This window comes from Siniperca chuatsi, linkage group LG22 (genome assembly GCF_020085105.1).
Source record: "Siniperca chuatsi isolate FFG_IHB_CAS linkage group LG22, ASM2008510v1, whole genome shotgun sequence".
NCBI lineage: Eukaryota > Metazoa > Chordata > Actinopteri > Centrarchiformes > Sinipercidae > Siniperca > Siniperca chuatsi.
The window spans coordinates 8,240,507-8,261,614 of NC_058063.1; the positions used below are offsets into that span (position 1 = coordinate 8,240,507).

The following is a 21,108-nucleotide window of genomic DNA, read 5'->3' on the forward strand; positions in this document are numbered from 1 at the left end:
GCATGCCTTTTCCCCACTTGATTCTTTCACTGTAAGTCAAAAAATATGCAATGGAATTAATGGGATTTCTGTTCTCTTATTACTCAAGCACATCATGTTGCGATTGTAGCACAGCCTGTACAGATACAGCCTATTTTTGGCCTTGCTTCTTACTTCTTTACTAATTTTTACACATGCTGTGAGTCAGCACCTACTAAATTGCCAGGGTAAGGAAGGATTGTTACCCTTTCGGTCTGTTAGGCCATGATGAGTCTGAGTGCAGGGCTGTGGTGGGGAACTTTGTCTCGTGGTGTGAGCAGAACCATCTGCAGCTCAATGCGGCAAAGTCTAAGGAGCTGGTTGTGGATCTACGAAGGGCCAAGGCACTGGGGCCCCCGGTTTCCATACAGGGGGTCAGTGTGGACATGGTAGAGTATTACAAGTACCTGGGAGTACACTTGGACAATAAACGGGACCGGGCTAAGAACACTCAAGCTGTTTACAGGAAGGGCCAGAGCCGCCTCTATTTTCTGAGAAGGCTGACAATGCTGAGGATGTTTTATGAGTCTGTGGTGGCCAGTGCTAGCCTGTATGCTGTTGCATGCTGGGGCAGCAGGCTGAGGGTAGCGGACGCCAACAGACTCAACAAACTGATCCGTAAGGCCAGTGACATTGTGGGGGTGGAGCTGGACTCTCTGGCGGTGGTGTCAGAGAGGAGGATGCTGGCCAAACTACATGCCATCTTGGACAGTGTCTCCCACCCTCTCCATGACGTGCTGGTCAAGCAAAGGAGTACCTTCAGCAGAAGACTTATCCCCCCAAAATGCACCACAGAGCGCCACAGGAAGTCATTCCTGCCTGTGGCCATCAAACTCTTTAACTCCTCCCTCTAAGTGTCAGTCTGTATGACCCTAGGTCAGCTTCCAGTTATGAATGTAAAGTGTGTGAAGCGTTCCTGAGTAAATAAAGGTTAAAATAAATACAGGAATGTTCATGCTCCAATGTATTTAGATCATACGTGTGACAACGTGATGGAGAATTCGAATGCTGTTTGAATCAGATGTCACAGTAATGAAGATCTGCATATTGCCGCAGAGTTACCTACAGTAGGGCTGAGCTAGAATCTTGTAGAGATGAACTGAAATGCAAAAAGGCTGGAAAGACAGCCTGACAATAATGTATCAACAGTCTGGTGATGTGTACAGGATGCCAGCCTCTACAGAGAAAATGACTGGCTACATATTAAAAATAACTATTACAGCCTCAATCTGGCCGGATACATTTGGCACCCTGAAATAGGAGACTGGAGATAAAAAGGCTGGTATGTTTTTTTAATGTTCATCCAATGAGACTTAAAAATACCCTCAAATCAGCTGCAATTAACAGCCTACAGTTCTACCTCCTACTCAGAGTGTCATTTCTTCTCCAAAGCAAAATAGGAGTGTGGCTGCCAAAAATTGCATTTTCATCCAAATATTTGTGGGTCACACAGCAGGAAATAATGTCAGGATAGGCTGTGGGATCTATTTTTATTTATTATTTATAGATAGATTATACTCTGTAATATATTCAGGCATCCTGCAGATGGCGGCATTTCAGCACATTTCCCCCAGCAACAAACTAGACTCTTGCTCAAACAGCTCAGGTAAAATCTTAAAAAATGTAGAGTCAGTGAGTTCATGTGGTCATTAACATGGTCACAAAATACTGTACAATACGGGTGACATCCGCTCTCCTGTGATCCACCATCAAATTGGACATGCTCCAATACGCTGAAAAAGAAAAAGAGGACATATTCTGTCAGTTGCATTGGTTTGAGTGTAGCCTACACTGATAGATAAGTTACGAGAAAGGCCCTTGATACGGTAACTAGGTTATTAATGATATGGATATACTTTTATGCAGTGAAAACAGAGGTGTTTGTCAGTGTTGGCTATATACCCCTGAGTACACTCCTTCCATCATCAGGGATGTGATTTTTCCCTTGATTCATCGGGAAATCCTGCCAGTTGAATGCTCTCCCAGTCATTACTAACAAGCCTCTCATAGCCCTTCATTTCCTGATTTCTTTTTTATTTTCTCCATAACATCCTTGCATTGTGCGAATGGTGAATATTTGGTATTGTGACTAGTCCCTGCAGACCTCCCGATTGACAGAGTTCAGACATCACCACTTCCAATGGCAGCCACATCATCTTCGTCAGTCCATGGCTGTTGCTAAGTAACTTGAAAATGTCTATAGCTGTCAGCATCTCACAGCCACACTCATGGGTACGTATTAACAAATGACACTTTATTTCTACAGCTGTGATTGTAATGAGGACCCATAATTCAGCCACGCCAGAGTATAGTTTAATAATTGGCTTTAGCCTCATAAATCTGGATAAAAACGATTTCCCACCAAAATTCTGTATAGTTAACAAAAGAAGGAGGTGTTTTAGCGTTTTATGGAGTAGCCTAATGATTAAACTACCCTTCAACCTGAGGATCCCCAGTGTCAGCAAAGATCACCATGCCTGTCAGCAAGGCACTTGAGTAAAAATGTGACAATTTCATTTCTTTTTGAGTGTTATTTTTTTGTTTACACAAAGTTTCATGTATTGCATTGTAAAGCTCAGTAACTGACGTAAATTGAAAGCTACTACTACGCTGAATTCTGAGAAGTGTGTGACAGCTGAAAGTAAACAAGGATGTGACTCCCTTGTAGAAATATCTGGCAGCTCCTGTAGGCACCATGTGAGCATCACCTGCAGAACTGGAGTTTCCAGAGAGATACGGAAAGAGGAAAAAGATATAGGTTATGTGTGCATACAAATGTTTGTAAATGAAACAAATCTTAACAGACCTGAGCTGCTTTGTAGTGGTGTTGTTAAGGGTAGCCTCCCTGAAAGAATGCAGCTCTTCATTCATCCTGGGATGTGGATTTTCTGTGGGCACCTGTACAAATTTGCAAGTAAACAAATTACCAAAAAGCAACAGACACACAAGTGAACTTAGGGCTTTTGGGGCCCCTGGGGGTCTGGGATTCTACCTTCAGTAAGCTAGGGTACGTCCCCGGCAGGATGTGAAGAACAAACACAGTCTCCCGCACCTGCCATTTACCAACCTGGAGGAATCGCGGTGACCAGTAAAGGCTCGGAAAAAGCCGAGCAGAGACGACGTCGAACGAACCCCCTCCCTCCCCAATCCTCCTCTTTCAGTCGTGGTGCAAGCAGCCATGTTGCCGCGAGCTTGTTCCGGTATCAGGGCAGGATCGTGCGCATAGACTGCATTCGGGCGCAGCTCCTCGCCTCTCTCCCCCTGTCGCCCGTGACACGCACCTCCTAACAAGAAAACCCCAGCTTACCGATAATGGATTTTACAACTTGATGATTCCTCCTTCAGTCGACTGGTCACGGAAATAACAGCAGTCGGTGTACCGACAGGACGAACTGGTATATCGCCACACTGCAGTGCAGCACTGGTGAACGACCTTATTCCAATCACGCAACACAAGGAAGAGCGCCGGTGATTTCCGTGGATTTTGAGTTTTGTGGGTTGCTCTGTGGCAGTCACCGCTACTGCGGCCGCAGGAGGATAAGCTAACTAGCTAGCTTTGCTTCGAAAGAAACACAGAATTGGTTAGCTACATGGGCTAATATTGGCCAGACAGTTAGCTAGCGCAACAAATTAATTCGTGTTTCTCGCCTGCCATGTGACCATTTTACATGGTGCTGCTTTTATTTTTCGGATACGCTACCCTGGATATCTCGCTGGGAACATTTAGAATTGTTTTGTGTGAGTTGGGAAGGTCGAGACCTCGCCGGGAATAACTTTGGCCTGAAAGTTTGTAGAGCCCGGACCTGGTTTCAAACCTGAAAGGAAACATCTCTGCCACAGAAAGATAAAAAACAGGCGTCGACACTGCGTTATGAAAACGACGCTGCATAAACATTTGTTGTAGATTTCGGCGACAGTCGGGTCTTCCTCAGACGTTAGTTAGCAACGTTACAGGTTAGCATGCTAGCCACCTAATTGAACCTTGTCTTGTTCAATACAACCGTTGCCCAACTTTTCTTCAAGCTAGCCCAAGTAGCTAGCTGGCCAAAACGTCACAGCATCAGGCTGGTAGCTGGCTGGACACCATCGACGCTGATAAAGGTTGATTGGGAACTGAATGTTTTCACACCCAGACCGAAGCTAAATAAGACATTTGCTTTTTCCTGTTTTGTGCTTGTTGACAAACATGGGACGTGTGGTTGCTGCTAGCTAGTTTCTAGCTAGCTGGCCAACTCGGCTAGCCACTGATGTGGGATTCAACTTGTTGATTTACGGGCTATCTGTCGTGCTGCTAGCTGGCTAGCACTGGACATCTGTTGGAAATTTCCCTCTACTATCAACCAGACAGGTTTTAAATGTACAATAGAAACTGAAGAATCGTTCTTGTTTCACCGTTCCTTTCCCCTTTTTGGCAACTTCAAGACTTTCAAAAATGTCAACAAGGATCCCACTGGTGCAAGTAATTGAAAATTCGACCGGGCAGGTAAGAGTACCTCTAAGATAAATCTCCAAAATCATGTTATAGTTAATATTTACCCATAAATCTGCTTTAGTAGAAAATTCTTATATGCTGTGGAGAGGGGCCCTGTTTGGCCTTCCAGAGTCTCTGGTGGTGTCTTAGCCTTTTCTCTGTCTCTGTTGTCTTTGCCACACAGCAGTGATTCACCAGGTTGCCTACACACTCACACTGGATTTCTCCTTGCAGAATAGAAGAACAAATTTAGGTTTCTGTTTAGTCTGTGTGTTAGGGCATGTCCTCCCACTTGACTTTTCATGACTTTGACCTGTTGCAGTACAGACAACCCTGGCAGCCTGTTCCACATGAATTCTGTATAGTTGACAGAACAGAAATACAGCATCCACATTTTAACCCAATGCATTATTATTTCGCCAATGTACACTTGTGTCAAGTGTTCTTTATGCATCCCTGTCCATTGGAAACACTAATAATCCATTAAGTGTCAAAACAATCAAGTGGTGTTTCAGAAATTCCATCTTTCTAAAAGAGAAGATGGTTGACTTTTGTTGGAGACTTGATAGATTATGTTATTTCATTTTTAATTTATAATATGGATTTAGGACTTCAATAGTGCAAGCAGGGCCTCAGAAAATCCCCTGCAGTGATGGTCTCTTGGAAGAAAAAGTTAATGTATTATTATTGTGCAGGACAATCTTGACATGGGAACCTTGAATATACCAAAGCTGCAAGTACTTGCTGTTTATTGTTGCAAGGAAGAAGCATTGGTGGCTGTGTGATAATAGAGAACGGGCTTACAATGTGTTGGGTGCAAATGCAAACTTGTAAGAAACAGGATTAATAAATACATTGTACACAAAGGGGTTCAGAGCGATGGTGGAACAGATGTAGATTTAAATTCAGAAGTACAGTTAAAATTGGCTCCCAGATGTTGAGTTGGAACTGGCATTTCTGGGTTTGGTACAGTGGGTGATTGAGGGCACTCACAAACAATACACATCCTCTTTTGACCAAAACCTACTGACCCTTATCTAGAGGGCTCCTAAACACACTATTAACACCATTTCATCAATACATGTGTCAAAACTGCAAAGGATTTTGAGAGCTGGAGATTCAAAAAGATTGCATGTTTCATGTTTCCATTCAGTTGAGTAGAAAAACACATTGGTAGTGTGCTTTAAAATTTAAAAGACAAAGAAACCCCGGCTGTCCTATGTATATCATTATTAGAAGGCTGGAACAAAGCCCTTGCTTCTAAGACTACAGTTATCTGTCTTAATATTGTAGACAGTTTTATCTGTAGATTCACTGTAATTATGAAAAAGGCACACACGCTCACATGAAAACCATTATAGTTTCCAATACAGATCAAGACCTGCATTATTTGGACAGCTGTTGACAAGCATCATGTGATGAAAAATCTCTTATGTGAGTTTGGATGGAAAAATTTGTGTGACGTGTTGACAGGGTAGCCACCGAATAATGTCAGCACGTGTGTGAAGCTAAACCCATTTCTATATTTGTGTTGCTTGAGTATCTAGAGGTGTATGAATGTAGCTGGGGTGAGGATTTGGCGTGATAGTTTTAGCAGTTGGTCAGTAGCTTTGAGTGTAGCAACATAAATAGAGAAAATGTACACACTTAAAAAGCATTTGCTTAAAACCTTTGCTAAAAATAAGTTCATAACAGTGGCTATGACATATAACATGATAAATATGGGGAGTGTTATTAAATGGTACTTTTGTTCAATCTGTCCAAAGAGCTGCACCCTCTGTCAAACTGTTTTCTACCCGAAACATTGAAAGCCCAACCCAGGTGTGTAAACTACAGCTGCACAGCCAACCAGACTGCAGATCTGCTCTTACCGGCCAATAGGGAAACCCCTTGGCGTTGGAGACTCAAAGGTTAAAAGATTTAGTCTATCTTCGCTTCTTGTACAAATAAAATGCTGACGGAAGTTGTCTGTTGATACCATGATCTCACTGCTTGTGTTGGTGTATGTGCTGGCTTGTCTCACACAATGGATCACTGCTTCCATTAGAGTGTACAGGAAAGCAGATCGACAGCTAGGTTGGTATGTAGTTCTAATAAGTACACACACACACACACACACACACACACAGTGACACACACATATTCTTACATGGCTGCACCCTTACCTGGAACAGAGGTCATAAACAAACACGTCTTTGACTATAGCAGCCTCACACACAAACACACACACGGCCTCTCCATATCCAGTGGAATCTTTAAGGTTGATAGTCATAGTTAAAGTTTGGTGTGTTTTGAAAATATTGGTATAACACACACTTGTACAAACACAACATGTACTAACAAGTATTAACCTTTTTTAATATTAGCCAACTTCCTCATTGAATTCAATGAGACCACTGTTTTGGCCTCTGCTAAGGACCTCAGCAAAAAACATTGATCAAAAAAGTTAGACCTGGCTCTACGTTAGTCGCAGTGCAACACTATCTAACAACACACTGCTGGCTAGTCACATACTTGCAAGCGTACATAATGGGTAGAATAACTTGTAGTGTTGTAGATGTGCAGCATTGTTCAACAGGCCACATGAAGGTAGGTCGGACGGAGATAAACAGCAGCTTTGATAACTTCACAGTTGTACACTCTGGCTTAAAAGAGTATAAAACCAAAGTGCAGTATCTTTGTAATAACCGTCATCTGAACTTCCTGGTATGCCCTGTTTGTGTACCCTTTTATTGACGCTCCTGTACCAATACGGCCCCTTGTGGTGTTTTGTTCTAGTGCTATTGTTGTTCTGAATGGACCCTTACTCATCCTACAGCACCAAGTGAGGATTTAGGGATGGAAGAAAAACGTTTGGGGTCATAGCAAGTCCTTAACTGGGTTTGTAGGCAAAAGGTTACAGATGGATACTCCCACACAAACACAGTCTGTTTTAACGGCCATGTATAGAAAGCCTTCGGTGTCAGGTCTCAAGATACAGGACAAAATGGCACTGGACATGAAGACGGGCTGAGTGTTGACATGACTATCTTTTGCTGTCAAAGACTTAAGTGTAGCTATATTTTGATCTGATTAGCCAATGTGTGCCACCTGGTAAAAGCAGATATTCTCTATTCATAGCGTAACAAATTAAATAGTATTTATAATTTTCTTACTTGGTTGAAGTCATTGCATCTCCCGGATGAACACCACGGTTGAATCTCAACTTAACAAGTTCTCGTCAACCCCACTAACTCGACGTTCACTTCACTTGCCTTTCCTCTGCTCTGCTCCGTGTGTGTGTGCTAGCCTCGCCCTCTGTGAAACACATGGAGCAGAGCAGCAAAACGCAGTAAAGACTCTTATGCTGAGCTGAAATGAGTGCGCACAAATTAGGTAAATAGCAAATAAAAGATTTTGTTTCTTTATTTTAGGGGCAATGGTAGGGGAAACACTGCTAAGGGATAGCTCCCGCAGTGGAAACGGTATTGCCTAATCTCTACTAGTAGACACATTTATACTGTCAGACGTTATATACGGTCATATCGCCCAGCCCTAAGCTAAGGCCCTTGTCTACACGTATAACAGATATTTCTAAAATATCTCTGTACACACGAGAACACAGAAACAATTACAAACGCTCAAACAAGCATCAGCCATTGTTGTTATTTCAGGCACATGCTCATTACACAAAGCAACACTAGGCATGCGTGAATTGAGGTGCTGACGTCATTTTATTTCCACACGGATACACGGACACCAGAGTTTTTAAAATCTGCACTTTAGAAGGTGTTTTTAAAAAATCTTTGTTTTAGTGAACTAAAACGCCTATTGGCGTGTGGATAAGACGCCAAAACGTAGTGGAAAATGCTCGGAATGGAAAAGGTGTTTATTTTAATATTCAAGCCTTCAAGCCTAATGGTGATTTACTTGACTTGGAAGGAAAGCTCTTTTAACACATAACCGGCAAACTAAGCTGTAAGTTAATGGTTCTAAAGTCTTGGGCGAGGAGTTGTGCAGTAAAAGTTACTGACAGACTATCACCCTGTCATCGTAAAGAGTCTTTGAGAACATATCACAAGAGAGCTGTCAAATGTAGAGAAGTGACTTGTGACATCTTTCTGACGGTGTGAAATGGCAGATAAGTTGTGCGGCTTTGATCGTCATGACTTGTTGCCTTGTTACACAAGGTTTGGTACTGGCTGTTAGTATGAGAACCTAATGAGGAACTTATTTAAATAGGACTCTCATAATCAGTGGGACGCTAGTTCAACATTGAATACCTGGAATTTGTACACAATAAAGTGATAAAGCAGGTTTATTAAAAATATTAAGCAGAATGTATTTTGGGTATGTATTTTGTGTTTTGAAACTATTTGATATAAAATGATTGCAGTAAATTGCTACAAAGTGGGGTTCTGCATAACTTGTTAACATGTTTGTACTCTTTGTCCACTTCCCTAGACGTGATCTCTTGATTGTCTGATTTCCTGTTTTACAATGTTCCCTCTCTATTCATTGAGCCACATCTTCTGAAAAGACAGACCTATGTAGCCAGAAATACTGGTCTGTCTTTTCAATTGTTACTTCATCCTTCATTTCATTGTTTGGGTAGTTCCACACTAGATGAGCAAGCGTGATGCTCCCCACATGGAGGTGTGATGGATTTCAGCCATTAATTTGATATTTCCTCATTGTAGAAGTCATGTAGAAAAAAATGAGAAACTAACTAAACTACATTTAGGGTTTGATTTTAATGTTTACATTGGGTTTGTCCATGGTTTATTTAGACTCTCCATCCCCAAAGGAAATAACACAAGGAACAAGGAAATCAAACATAAATCACAAGATGGCTTAGAAGACTTAAAAGGCCTGCCTTACCTACCTGGTGTATTCCAAATGGCACCACCAACCGTAGTCCTTCAGTTAAGGCGAAGGAAAAGTTCCCCCAAAAACTTAAAAAAAACGTAAGAAGGCCAGTTTATACTCTTTTATTGAAGTTACCTTTCCAGGACGGCTGAGTGTGCAATCTTTTTTTTACCAAATTAATGATGGCTGTCATTTAATTCTTGCTACAAGTATAAATTCAGTGTCACAAATTCATCAGTACATCCAAAGTGAGGTATGAGAAATCAACATCAGCGTGCTTTCGCTTTTTCAGCTTTTTCCCCATGTTCTCCCATTTTTAGAATGCCGAATTCGATTGTTGGCCTGAAGAGATGCCAAGGGCAGTATCCATATATTTATTCATTAATTCAAAATCATAGCGTAGAAACTTTGTAATTCCTCTGCCCTAGTTTCCTGTCTATTGACTAGGGCTGTAGTCAACCAAAGAAATGCTTAGTCGACCAAAGTCCTGTCCTGCGCAACGATCAGTCGACTAAAAAAAAAAGACGGTGTCTTTTTTGATTGAACATTTATTAAACAATTATAATAGAGCATTTATAAAACAACAACGAAAAACATCAATAATACATAAAACTATAATAATAATACAATTCTTTGAAAATTAGGTTATTTTTTAAACTGCAAAGTGAGGAGTTCTGTCCTAGGTCTATAGTGACCGTCACAATCGTGCACCTGACCACACCACACGCTACAAAAAATATAACTGCTAAAACTGCCAAATAATGAAAAATCCTAACAAAAGCTCTCGATTATACAGGCTGTATATTCTTCTTTACTTTCAAAGCTATGGGTTAACTTTTGTCCAACCGATCTAGGCGTTTTAAAACAAACCCAAAATAGCCTAAAAAAACACTAATAATAATAGGCTGTATTGTAGGAAGGCCTATAGATTTATTTTCATTTTGTTACATTATATAGGCTATTTTCAAACGCGTCAAGTGTACAAATAAATTGAGTCAAAATCTATTGAGTCAGCATAATAAAGCCGTTAAGGCTACTTACAGATCTGCAAGCCTAGTCCACCTTTTTATGTTGTGGGCCAAAAACACTAACATGTCCACATTCTTGGGTAAAAGACAGCTCCTCGACTTGTTAACAATAAATCCTGCTTTGGAAAATATGCGCTCTGCAGGAGTGGAGGTTGCAGGGATGCAGAGCAGGCGTTTGGCTGCCCGAGCAAGTCGTGGATATCTCTCCTCATTATTTTTCCACCACGCAAGTGGCCGAGCAGTGTCCACTTTACTTCTGTCCTGAAGAGAATCTTTCATTTCGTCGCAAGAGGATCTTTGTGCGCTTGGCTCATCAGGATCATCCTCTGCACCATGTCCACAAAGAAGCATCGCTATCTCCTTCTCTTTTGCCGTTTTCTGTTTTTTTGCCAACGGGTCCTCATCATCCCCTGTTTGCTCTGCGCTGTCTCCCGAGAGGCTTAGCCTTTGTGCTAGTTTTACGACTTCAGAATAGGCCTCATCCCGTTTCTCATCATTAAGAAAAGGTAGCTGTTTGAAGCGCGGGTCCAGTACTACAGTTAAAATGTACAGGCTGCTTGTCATCACAACTCGGTCTTTGAGTTTCCATCGACTATCTATTTCCTGCACAAGCTTAAGTTTCAACTTCTTCTTTCTTGGACTATCGTTATCTGTGATGGCAAGATGACATTTTTTTAGATTCTCAAGCATTGGGAAGGCCGCTGACAGGGATGTGTTAGCCTCCTCCGACAACAGCTCGGTCAGTGTAATAAAGGGCTTAAGAACGTCTGTGATGTCTTCAGCCATATTCCACTGCTCTGTTGTCATGTCCAAAGCTGTCTGACACATTTATATCTCGCTTACCGCTTTTAGGTGATTGGTCATATTGGTCGTTGAGCTATGGTAAGTTAGCTTTAGGCCGCATAGCTTGCACTCCACAGTCTTGTTGTCTTTTTTTGTAAAATGCAGCCAAACAAAAGATTTAGATTTCTTGGACATTTTTTCGACTAAAGCCCAAAACAAGTAGCGTTCTAACTGAATGAATACAGCAAAACTACCTATATTCCTTACTGGCGCGAAGCAGCAGTGCAGCCAGCCACAGGTGCGGTTCCAGTGTTCATGTGGTGCGCTAAACTGTGGCGCCGTTATAAAATAGCCTAAATTAAAGCATTTAAAGTTTGGTATAAAACATAGATATATATATATATATATATATATATATATATATATATATATATATATATATATATATATATATATATATATATATAATTATATTTAGAATACAGTAATATATAACTGCTAATAAAGGAATAAATATCAAGGAGTAAATCAATGAAAATTTCTTTATTGGTTAAAAAAAAATAAAATAAATTTTTGCAACTGGTCGACCAATGAGAATGTCAGTCGACCAAAACGGCATCAACCGATTAGTCGACTAAACGACTAAAGTTGACAGCCCTACTATTGACGTTTGACCTTTGTAACCTCCACCAGGACTGAAATGATGACTGTTGCAGGTTCAAAATGCTGTCAAGCACCACAGCAACAGAAGACAGCAACAAGCAAACACAGTATTGGAAATATGAGGTTAGCTGAGCACAGTTTGATGTATTTCACCTGACACCTTGGGGAGTGTGAAATCCTGGCAGAGAATCTCCCAGCAAGCTGTTGAGCTGGAAATTCAATATAGATATGAGAGAAGCACAGAATGTGTGAGTGTATTGACACAGGTATGTCGAAGACGTTTTTTAATATTCTAGTGTTCACCTTTTTGCCTGTCTTCATTCATGCTCCCGTTGAATGAGTCATCTTGTAAGCAATCTATAGCGCGCGCACATGTGTACACGTTGCTGTTACGCCCAGGAAACCATAAATTATGCCTCTCTCCTTACCAGACCAGTCACTAGGCAGATGAACAGAAAGACAAAGCTAGCCAGGGCCCTAGCAACAGAGAACCTGCCGCAAACACACACATATACACACTAGATCATTCACATTCACATTCTTGCAGGCGGACAAACACACACACACACACACACACACACACACACTAGCAGTCCGTCAATTTTCCCACACACACAGACACATGCTCTTGGTTGTTAATTGGATTGGAATTACGCTTGGATTTAATGACTTCTGTTAGCCATTTATACCTGGAGTTCCAGTGGACACACAAATGTAGGACGAGCAGGTGCTACCTAGGTGTTTAAACAACAATACAGTGTAGTTCAGTGCTTTGTGTGTGTGTGTGTGTATGTGTGTTGGATTGTCTAAGGGAACAACATATAAACAGGCCTTTCCAGTTGAGCTGAGTGGTAGGTGTGGCAGCTAACTGTAGACCTGCGATTTGAAGGGCTTGACGTCATTCAGGTGAAAGCGTGTGGATTTCTCACTCGCTGCTTCAATGTAATTCTGTCTTTCTATTTAGTCATCTGAAGTCTGTCTGCTGTCAATACTTTGATTTCTTCCTGTGATCAAATGTGTATGTTTTGATGTCTATGAAAGGATTAATAAATACTTTAGGGAACTGGTTAAATTGTCAAAGATTAGTTTAAGTACAGTAGTACTTAATAGTAGTAGAGTGTAGCCTTTTTATTATTGTATGGAGAAAAAAATATTGTGCAGGAATAAGGTAAAACTACAGATAAAACTGCCATATTGGTAAATATATTGGTTGTTCTCTAAAATCAAAGTACATTTTCAAGAAGCGCTTTTAAGTACACAGGTGGCAGACATTTAAGCCTTCATTGTTTGTGCACTCAATGCTGCAACTAAATAGCAGTAATGCTGCTTATTATCCAAAATATATTTCCCAAGGCTAAGTCTGTGTCGGAGGGTTTTTTTTTTGTGATGTTAATTACACTACAACTTTATTCACCTACTTAACAGTCTTTGAAACAAAGCAAGGTTAAAATGCTTTTAGTGGCCCCAACTGTTGATTCTGAGGCTTTAACCTGAGTCCTTTTAGCACTCTGATCCTGCAGGATTAGCTGCGTCTATTGGAGGAAACTTTCTGATCTCTGCTGAGTCACACCGATTCAGAAATTGAGTCAGAATGGTAAAATTTGATTAGTTGGGGTTCAAATCACGTGGTGGGAACCCGAAATAGGCAAGCCGCCATGATCAGGCTAATAATTACCTATCTTTGATTAATGGAGAGTACACCCAAAAGATATTGCAGTCTTGCTACTTGAACCCAGTTGCTTAATTTAATGCATCCCCAATCACATGGGCTTTGTAATCATATAAAACATCAAGCTTAATTTGTCTTTGCTTATAATAGCGGCACTCTTCCTCTAACCAAGTTTTTTTTTAAATAAAATTTAAGATTTTCTTTTGTAGTGCCTTTGCTGTGATTTCACCGCCAACAAATGTATCATGCTATTCACTTCCTCTCAAAACCAACATGAAATTATTTAGCTGATGTGATAAGCCGCTTAGTTAGTAAACAATAGTGAAATAGTACCCCTGCTCTTTTTTGCTAGGGCTTGATTTATTTTAAAAAATTTAGTGGCAGTGGTCTTTTTTTCAGGCAAGGTGGCCCAAATCTCTAAAACATGGTGGGAAACCTGTACTCCTGTATTCATCAACTTTTCAAATCAGCCACCCTGTGAAAGCTACACAGACCTGTTTACTCTGGTGGCTCACGCACTGCTCACACTCACTCACACACAGTTGTATAGCAGCAGAATAAGATCTGTGTGTCCCAACTGTGACAGCAACAGAGCAAACAGGACCTCTGAATTGATTTGACACACACACACACACACACACACACACACACACACACACACACACACAAATATACACATATCTAGGGAGCTAGGGTAATCCAGTTCAAGAGAACACACACACACGATGCTACATTCACAGCAAACTGAGACCCAGCGTGACACCACATTGCTAAAGTAAGGGGCCTCTCACAAATTTACTTGGCCTTATGTGTCTGTCTGTGTAGCTAAAATGCAGCTACACTGTACATTAGATATTGCCCTGCATGCAAGCAAGAAATGTACTAAATTATGATTGGAAACATTGTGCAGCTCACTAATATTAATTGATTTTTCTGTCTTGCACTGCAGTGAGGCTGGGGCCAGTACACCTGGAAGCACACATCAGCACTACAACTGGAAAGCTGTTCAGCTTTGTGTCTGTAGTTACTGGTGGCAGACACCTGTAGTGTAATAGTTAGGGATAGACTGGGTTTCAACTGGTTTCGACTGGTTCAACTGGTAGCCTACTTCTTTTGGCCCATAATGGGTTAGGTTTACCAACATTAAATGTTTAAAACGCTACAGTGGCCCCTACAAGTGGGTTACATGATTAATCATTTGTTATTGAAACACAGGTATGATGAAATAATGTTCTGCTTTGTCACCAAAAGACATTTACAAGTGTGAGTCACAAACGTGTATTTTTGCTGTGTGTCAAAGCTTTAAATGGGCCTAATGACAGCCTCTGCCTTGTGAAAAATCATCATCTTAAGTGCATATAAAATAATATGTTACACAATTTTTTAAAAAGGAACTTGGACTGTTTTTAGGTTTAGGTAAGATAAAATAAGCTCATAGAGGTTAAATTAAAAACAGACTGCAAAATGAACTGTTTTTAATGTGGTGGAAATAGGCTGAGTAAGGCTATACATGTCAAAAGGTAGTAGTGTTAAACAGTGCAAAAAAAGGTTTGATAAAACAATAAATTATAGACGGTAAAAAGTGCAGCATTTGTTCATTTTATTTCCATCCTTTACCATAGAGAGATATATATATTCATGCAAAACTCTACACCCCAGTCCTGTTTAACTGGCTTTCCATAATGAGTTGCATCAGAAGAACTCTCAAACAGGTGCAGTCACATTTCTCAGGACATTTGGCAGCTTTTTAACTTGTGTCCTTTTAATTTCCTTCCCATTAGAGAGGTTGTTTCACATGAGTCCTCTCAAAGTTATTCCCTTCTGGGAGTTCCTTGTAATTAGCTAGTAGTTCCAGTTAGAGCTGTAGTTGCAGCTGTAATTGGCGTTTATATGTGAGGGTTACTATATATTAAGAAGAGAACAACTTGTGGTCAAACCAATTTTTTTTACCATCTTCAGATATGCCACTGTATTGTAATATTAGGATACTGCACACTACGTGCTCCTGTTTAAGGACAACAAACTCTCTTTGTCTCATATTTTTTTCTGGAAACCCATCTTGGCATTAAAGATGACTATAAATAGAAACAAACATATGAATAGCAGAGTAGGAAAAACAAGAATGGTGGGGAGGAGGGAGGGAGCAAGAGAAAATGAAGGAAAGATGAAAGATACAAACCAACATTGAGATAGAGGGCAGGATTCAGCTAGCGACAAATCTCCATAGCAACACAGCCATCACGACCTAGAGTCGGGAGGTGTGTGTGTCCTCCCACCCACAAATTTCAGTATAATGAAGCAGCTTTTGTATGTGGTTGTGTCATGTATCCAATAAAGACCCTGTTTGTTCTGAGCTTGTTTGTTCCACATGTAGCTATTGGATTGAGTTAAATTGAGTTTGAGGATTGAAATAAGAATTTGTTTAAATAGATCAAAGTATTTCTCTTTTAAATTATTATTTTAACTAAAAAAAATATTATTATTGTATTATTATACTGCCTCCGTTTTACCATGCCCAACGCAGAAATATAGATAATGAAAATTCCATTATAAAATTTTGAATCGATTCATGCACGAGTGGAACAGCTGTGCTGCTGTCAAGGATGTTGGTGCAGTTTTATAACACTTTTATAAGGCAGAAAAGCTTAAGAAGTGTTTTCCACCCCAGAATTACCACCCTTTAAGTCCAGCTAAACCCATTTGGATGGGATTAATTAATAAGACAAATTAATTGAGACAAGTGTAGTTAACGAATCATGCTCTCATTAACTACACTCATCTTTCCAGCAAATTACAGCAGGTGGTTCATTATATACAACACATTCCCCAGCTAATTACATGTCAGATCAGTTATAGGAAGGCAGCCTATAGGCCAGATAGTAAGCTTAGATATAGCTGACATTACAACAGCTCTTTTAATGAACTTTGGGTCTGGCTGTCCTAACAGCTTCTTCTTTGGATGTACAGGCTTCCAATTGGGACTGCGTGTTATTGTAGCCAAAACCTCTAGTTTAACCTCATAAATTGATTTGAAGCTGGTTACTCTTAAATTCAAGTTTGATATGGTTTCGTCCCAAGGTTAAAATTGTCTGTCTTCAGCCATTACTTCACTTTTCAATGTGAAATGCATAGGTACAGTGCATAGGTATATGCCTGCTGTCTGTTCTGTCGAGCCTTTCCTCTAAGTCTACAGTGACCAACTGAAGTTGTCCTAGGACAGGAAGGGGCAGAGTACTTAATTTGTAGTTAATTATTTCAAATGAGAGGGAACAGTGTGATTACATGTAATTGTTAACAGCAGGTTGCGATGTGGTATTTAAAAAAGCGAAAAAAAAAATCTGCATAAACAGCTAGCTGCCAATGAGCCATCAGTTTGTTGGTTGCCAGAGTTGACAGAGCGTCATCATATTAATTCTGTATAATTGGAGTAATAATGGGTCTGTGTAATTATACCACATATTTAAAAAATTAAAAGTACATACAAAAATGGTTTCACATATTTTATACAACACAGATTTATTTATTTTTTGTTGCTTTCCTCCTTCTGTGTCTCCCACTAAAACAAGTGCCTCAGCTTCTCTAATAAGGCCCAACAGAGTAAACGATAGCCAATGGATTTTCAATTGTGACTGCAGATTGAGATAATGTAAGGTGAAGCAGTTTACTCAGTAGTGTAAAAAACAGGCAGAATAATAATCTGGAAGCCTGATCAGATCATAGTTAATAATTGATCAATGTGATCTGGCTATGCAGTAAGTAGGTTGGAAGAGAGCATTTTGTTTTTTTACACTGTTGTAAATGTTTAGTTTGTTCAGCTTAGTCTGGTTAGTCATGTTCAGTTTCCAAAGTGTGTGTTTTTAAGACCATCACTTTTTATTACTCCTCCTTTGCTTCCTTACCGTTAACATTTTTGCCTATCTTTGCCTATATTGCTTTTGGGTAGAGCTGTCTCTTGATAGTAGTGTGCTGCACACACTTCATGCAACGTTTTTCAGAGTTACTTTCTGAACCATACTGTGTAAAATTCCATCTGGTTGTATCTGAGTGGCTTCCTCCCAGAACTCCCAGATTAGTAAAGGTCAGTGATAATGAGGCTTGAGTCAAAACACAACCAGTACTGCCTTGGATTAACATTACTGCTTTGTGTGTGTGTGTGTGTGTGTGTGTGTGTGTGTTCTGGTCATGTGCACATGCTTGTGTTTGCAGGCTGGCAGTAAATGGCTCTCAGCTGCAAACATCTTGTCAGTGAGTTTTCACGTGTGTGTGTGTGTGTGTGTGTGTGTTGGGAGGGGATCTGAATTGTTGGGCAGGATATAAACACATCTACTAATGGTCTCTCCACACGGTAGGCAAAGAACGACAGAGGCTCTACACACTGTTTTTCCCCGCTGCCTGTCTCTGCCGTTGCTGGCCTCTTTGTGCTACTGGGTTAGCTCACTGAATGAGAGTCTGTCGCTGAGCAGCGGCTCTCACTCGTTCTTCGGAGACCATTAAATTAGCTAAATAAAATGACAAATCACCCAAAAGATGGACGATATATTCGTCCAATTGCCCCACCCCATGTGGCTGCGTAGGATTGTTTCCAACTCGTGCGATCTAAACATTTCCAGTAGCTCCAGAGCTTTGTAATGTCCAAAATTCAAAATTTATTGATAAAAGATGTAATCATTTCCAAACTTCACGACATGTTTTTATCTAACGAAATATTCTGCTTCAATCCATATTTGTTGGCGTTTAGCATTTCAGAAACATATACATGCTACAATGACTTATGACCAGCAGCTCAGATTTAATGGGTTTTTTTGTTAACACAAATAATGTCATATACCATATACCCCGGTGAAATGTCAGGAAAGTATAAAGATATGAAAAAACAGATACCGCCCAAGCCTAATGCCAAACTTCTTGAACTTCTTTGCACAGTCTTGCTTACTGCCCCCAGTGTAGTGCCACTTGAAGTGGTCTACAATGTCATGTGATTGGTTACATTTTTGTGTTTTTGCGCCTTGTGTTATTTACTACCTCTACTCCTTTCACAACATCATCTTCCACAAGAGGTCCCTTCATCTGGCGTTAATGTCATTAACAAACCCTGAGTGTCAGTGAGTATAAGTCCAACTCTATATTTATCTGTATGTTGACAGCCATTCTGAATATATCAAAATTAGATTTCCGTTAGGGTACACTGGAATGTTAAATTAGTAAGTTCTTTGCTAAACTTTGTATGCTAGCAGTTTTGAGTTGGTCACAAGCAGCATCAGAGAGTAATGTGAGAACAAAACAATGATGTCACTGATTGTCTTCCAACACATCTATAATTATAACTGAGGGGAGAGAGGTGAAAGTGTGTGTATGTGTTGGGGGAGGGGTTTTTTGCTTAGCCTGCAGCTGCCCAAAAATGAAGGAAGAATCAGAAGACAAAAATAGTCAGACATGAAAGAGGATAGGAGAGAAGGAAAACTGAAGAGTTGAAGACTGTGTAAGAGGGAAAGAACTCAGAGGAAACACGCTTGAATTTTAACTTGCTGTACTTTATACAATGCTCCCAAAATATTTCATTACTCTTAATTAAAAGTTAAGCCTGCTGACTACTGGGGGGATGATCCATTAAAGCACTAGCTAACCAAAGACAGAAAGTTTGTCTGTGTCAGTTACACCAAGGTTGTGCATGCTATACAGCTTTGGTTAGCTGGTTTCGTTTCAGCCCTCTCAGAAACGAGGAATATCAAAGTTCAGTTGTCCTATATTAACTTCATAATCTCCTACATTTCCCCCACTCAAAAGGTTACAACAGGATAACAGAAGTCTTGCTGCCTCAAAATACTCATTGTAAACTTGTGCTATTTTAAAATCTTAAATTCAGCGCAATTTATACTTGCTTTTAAGTGAGAAATAGCAAATTGTTTAAACGTTTCCACTCAGAAATTAAACAGTGTGTCTCATGCTGCCAACTAGTTGAAAAGTTGAATTGAAGTTGACCTTCCTATTAATGTCACATATCACTTTTTATTAGGGCATTGATTACACACTTTCCAGGAAGCTAGCATCTGCATTGACTTTTTGATTGACAAACAGCTCAGCAGTGTCAAAGATAGGGTATCACTGTGTTGCGGCTGTGCTGTAGATGCAGTTTCCACTTCAGACATCCATAAAGCTATACCTCTGCTGTTTTGTTGAGCTTTGTGCTGTAGTTATAGGTATATATTTATGTAAATTGCCCCTTTTTAGTTTTTTTTGTTGTTGATTTTGTACTTTTAAAGAAATGTACTTTTTATTTGTGTAGTTGTTTTAGTTTTTAAAACGATATACTGTTGTGTAAAGTCCGAGTTGACAGTTACTCCGAACATTTTCCCCTTCATTGGTCATGTATTTGTTGAGGAGCCCTGATTAGTTCATTCACTACACCTGTGTGGTTTGAAAGTTTTGTTGTCAGAGTGATGGGCAGCTAGAAGTCCTTGTTGATGGTTGTTGTCTTTGAACATTATCAGGTTATCTCTCTGACTCAAAAGCAACGTATACACAGTGATGCTGATAGGTTTTCAATGTAGTAAGTCCCTGGGACCCACAGGTGGTCATTTGAGTGGATCCCCAATAAAAGTGTGTTTGTGTTTTTTGACAAACTGTAGTGTTAACTCGTATTTACTGTTATATGGTTATATTCATGTATGTATGTATCTGAAAATTAAACAAATAGAATCCCAAATCTCTAAATACACTGCAGACGCACAACAGCTGACAGAAAGAGGTCATATTGTACAGAGAAATGTGAGCTTTTTTTTGGTGAAGAAATGTTAATATGTGATGTTCATCAGGAGTCATTAACACCATAAAGCACATGATGTTTAATTAGGAAAGTAGTTTAAATACACACACACACACACACACACACACACACACAAAGGGCAACCATTTACTGCATACTGCCATTAGAAACAGAGTACAATTAGCTGATAATTAGCCTTATTAGCCAAATTAGGCAAACATGAAGATTTTTGACTGAAATACGTGCTGGTTGGTGGATCAGATACACACTGAATTAAACACAGAGGTTTTGGTCGTCACCAAAGTAATTACCTGGTTTGCTGCTTCCTGTTTGGAGCTGGAGAGAGATATGCACAGACGCGTTCTAATCCCATACCGTGATAAAAGAAATGTTACGGTTTCTCGTTTACATGAGGTTTAAAAAATCAGGTTATTGCAAAAAACGACTGTAGCTTGGTTACTTAAGTGCATGTAAACACACTGAGGTAAAAGGCCATGGTGGGATTTCATATGTACTCACATCCGATTTATTAGCAGTTTTTTTTAGCACTACTACTACTCTTTCCAATACAAGTAAGGACTATACCTAAGCATCTTTAGAGTCAGGCTTGTAAAAAATGTATATTTAAAGATACAAAAACCTATTTTGCTGTATCTGTGTATGTATATAATCAAAATTTTAAGTTTAATATTTGGACTTCTTTAATGTGTGAACTTTGTTACTTGCATATCTTCTCAGGCTTTCACACCTTTTAAATTGCATCAAAACAGACAAAATAGGATGCCTTATCACTTTCTAGAAGCTGTAGGGAGACACAAATGTTTTGTTAAGGACAAAATGTGACCTCCAGGCGCCATTTTGGACG

At 40.0% G+C, this 21,108-nt stretch overlaps 1 protein-coding gene and 1 long non-coding RNA gene across 15 annotated transcripts in view; one reads left to right on the plus strand and one right to left on the minus strand.

Moving 5' to 3' along the window:
• Positions 1-803: 803 nt before the first annotated feature.
• Positions 804-3,150, minus strand: LOC122869649. Its single transcript, XR_006376373.1, has 3 exons — positions 3,011-3,150; positions 2,825-2,916; positions 804-1,751 (listed from the first exon to the last, which is right to left on the minus strand). It is a non-coding gene; the product is annotated as an uncharacterized LOC122869649 (long non-coding RNA).
• Positions 3,151-3,182: 32 nt separating this feature from the next.
• mark2b (MAP/microtubule affinity-regulating kinase 2b) overlaps positions 3,183-21,108 on the plus strand; it is a 53,797-nt gene continuing 35,871 nt past the window's right edge. For all 14 annotated transcript variants that reach the window (XM_044182819.1, XM_044182820.1, XM_044182826.1 and 11 more), the window contains exon 1: positions 3,183-4,501. In XM_044182819.1, coding sequence (XP_044038754.1) covers positions 4,451-4,501 — 51 coding nt within the window. In that variant the 5' untranslated portion in view covers positions 3,183-4,450. The remainder of the gene's footprint in view (positions 4,502-21,108) is intronic.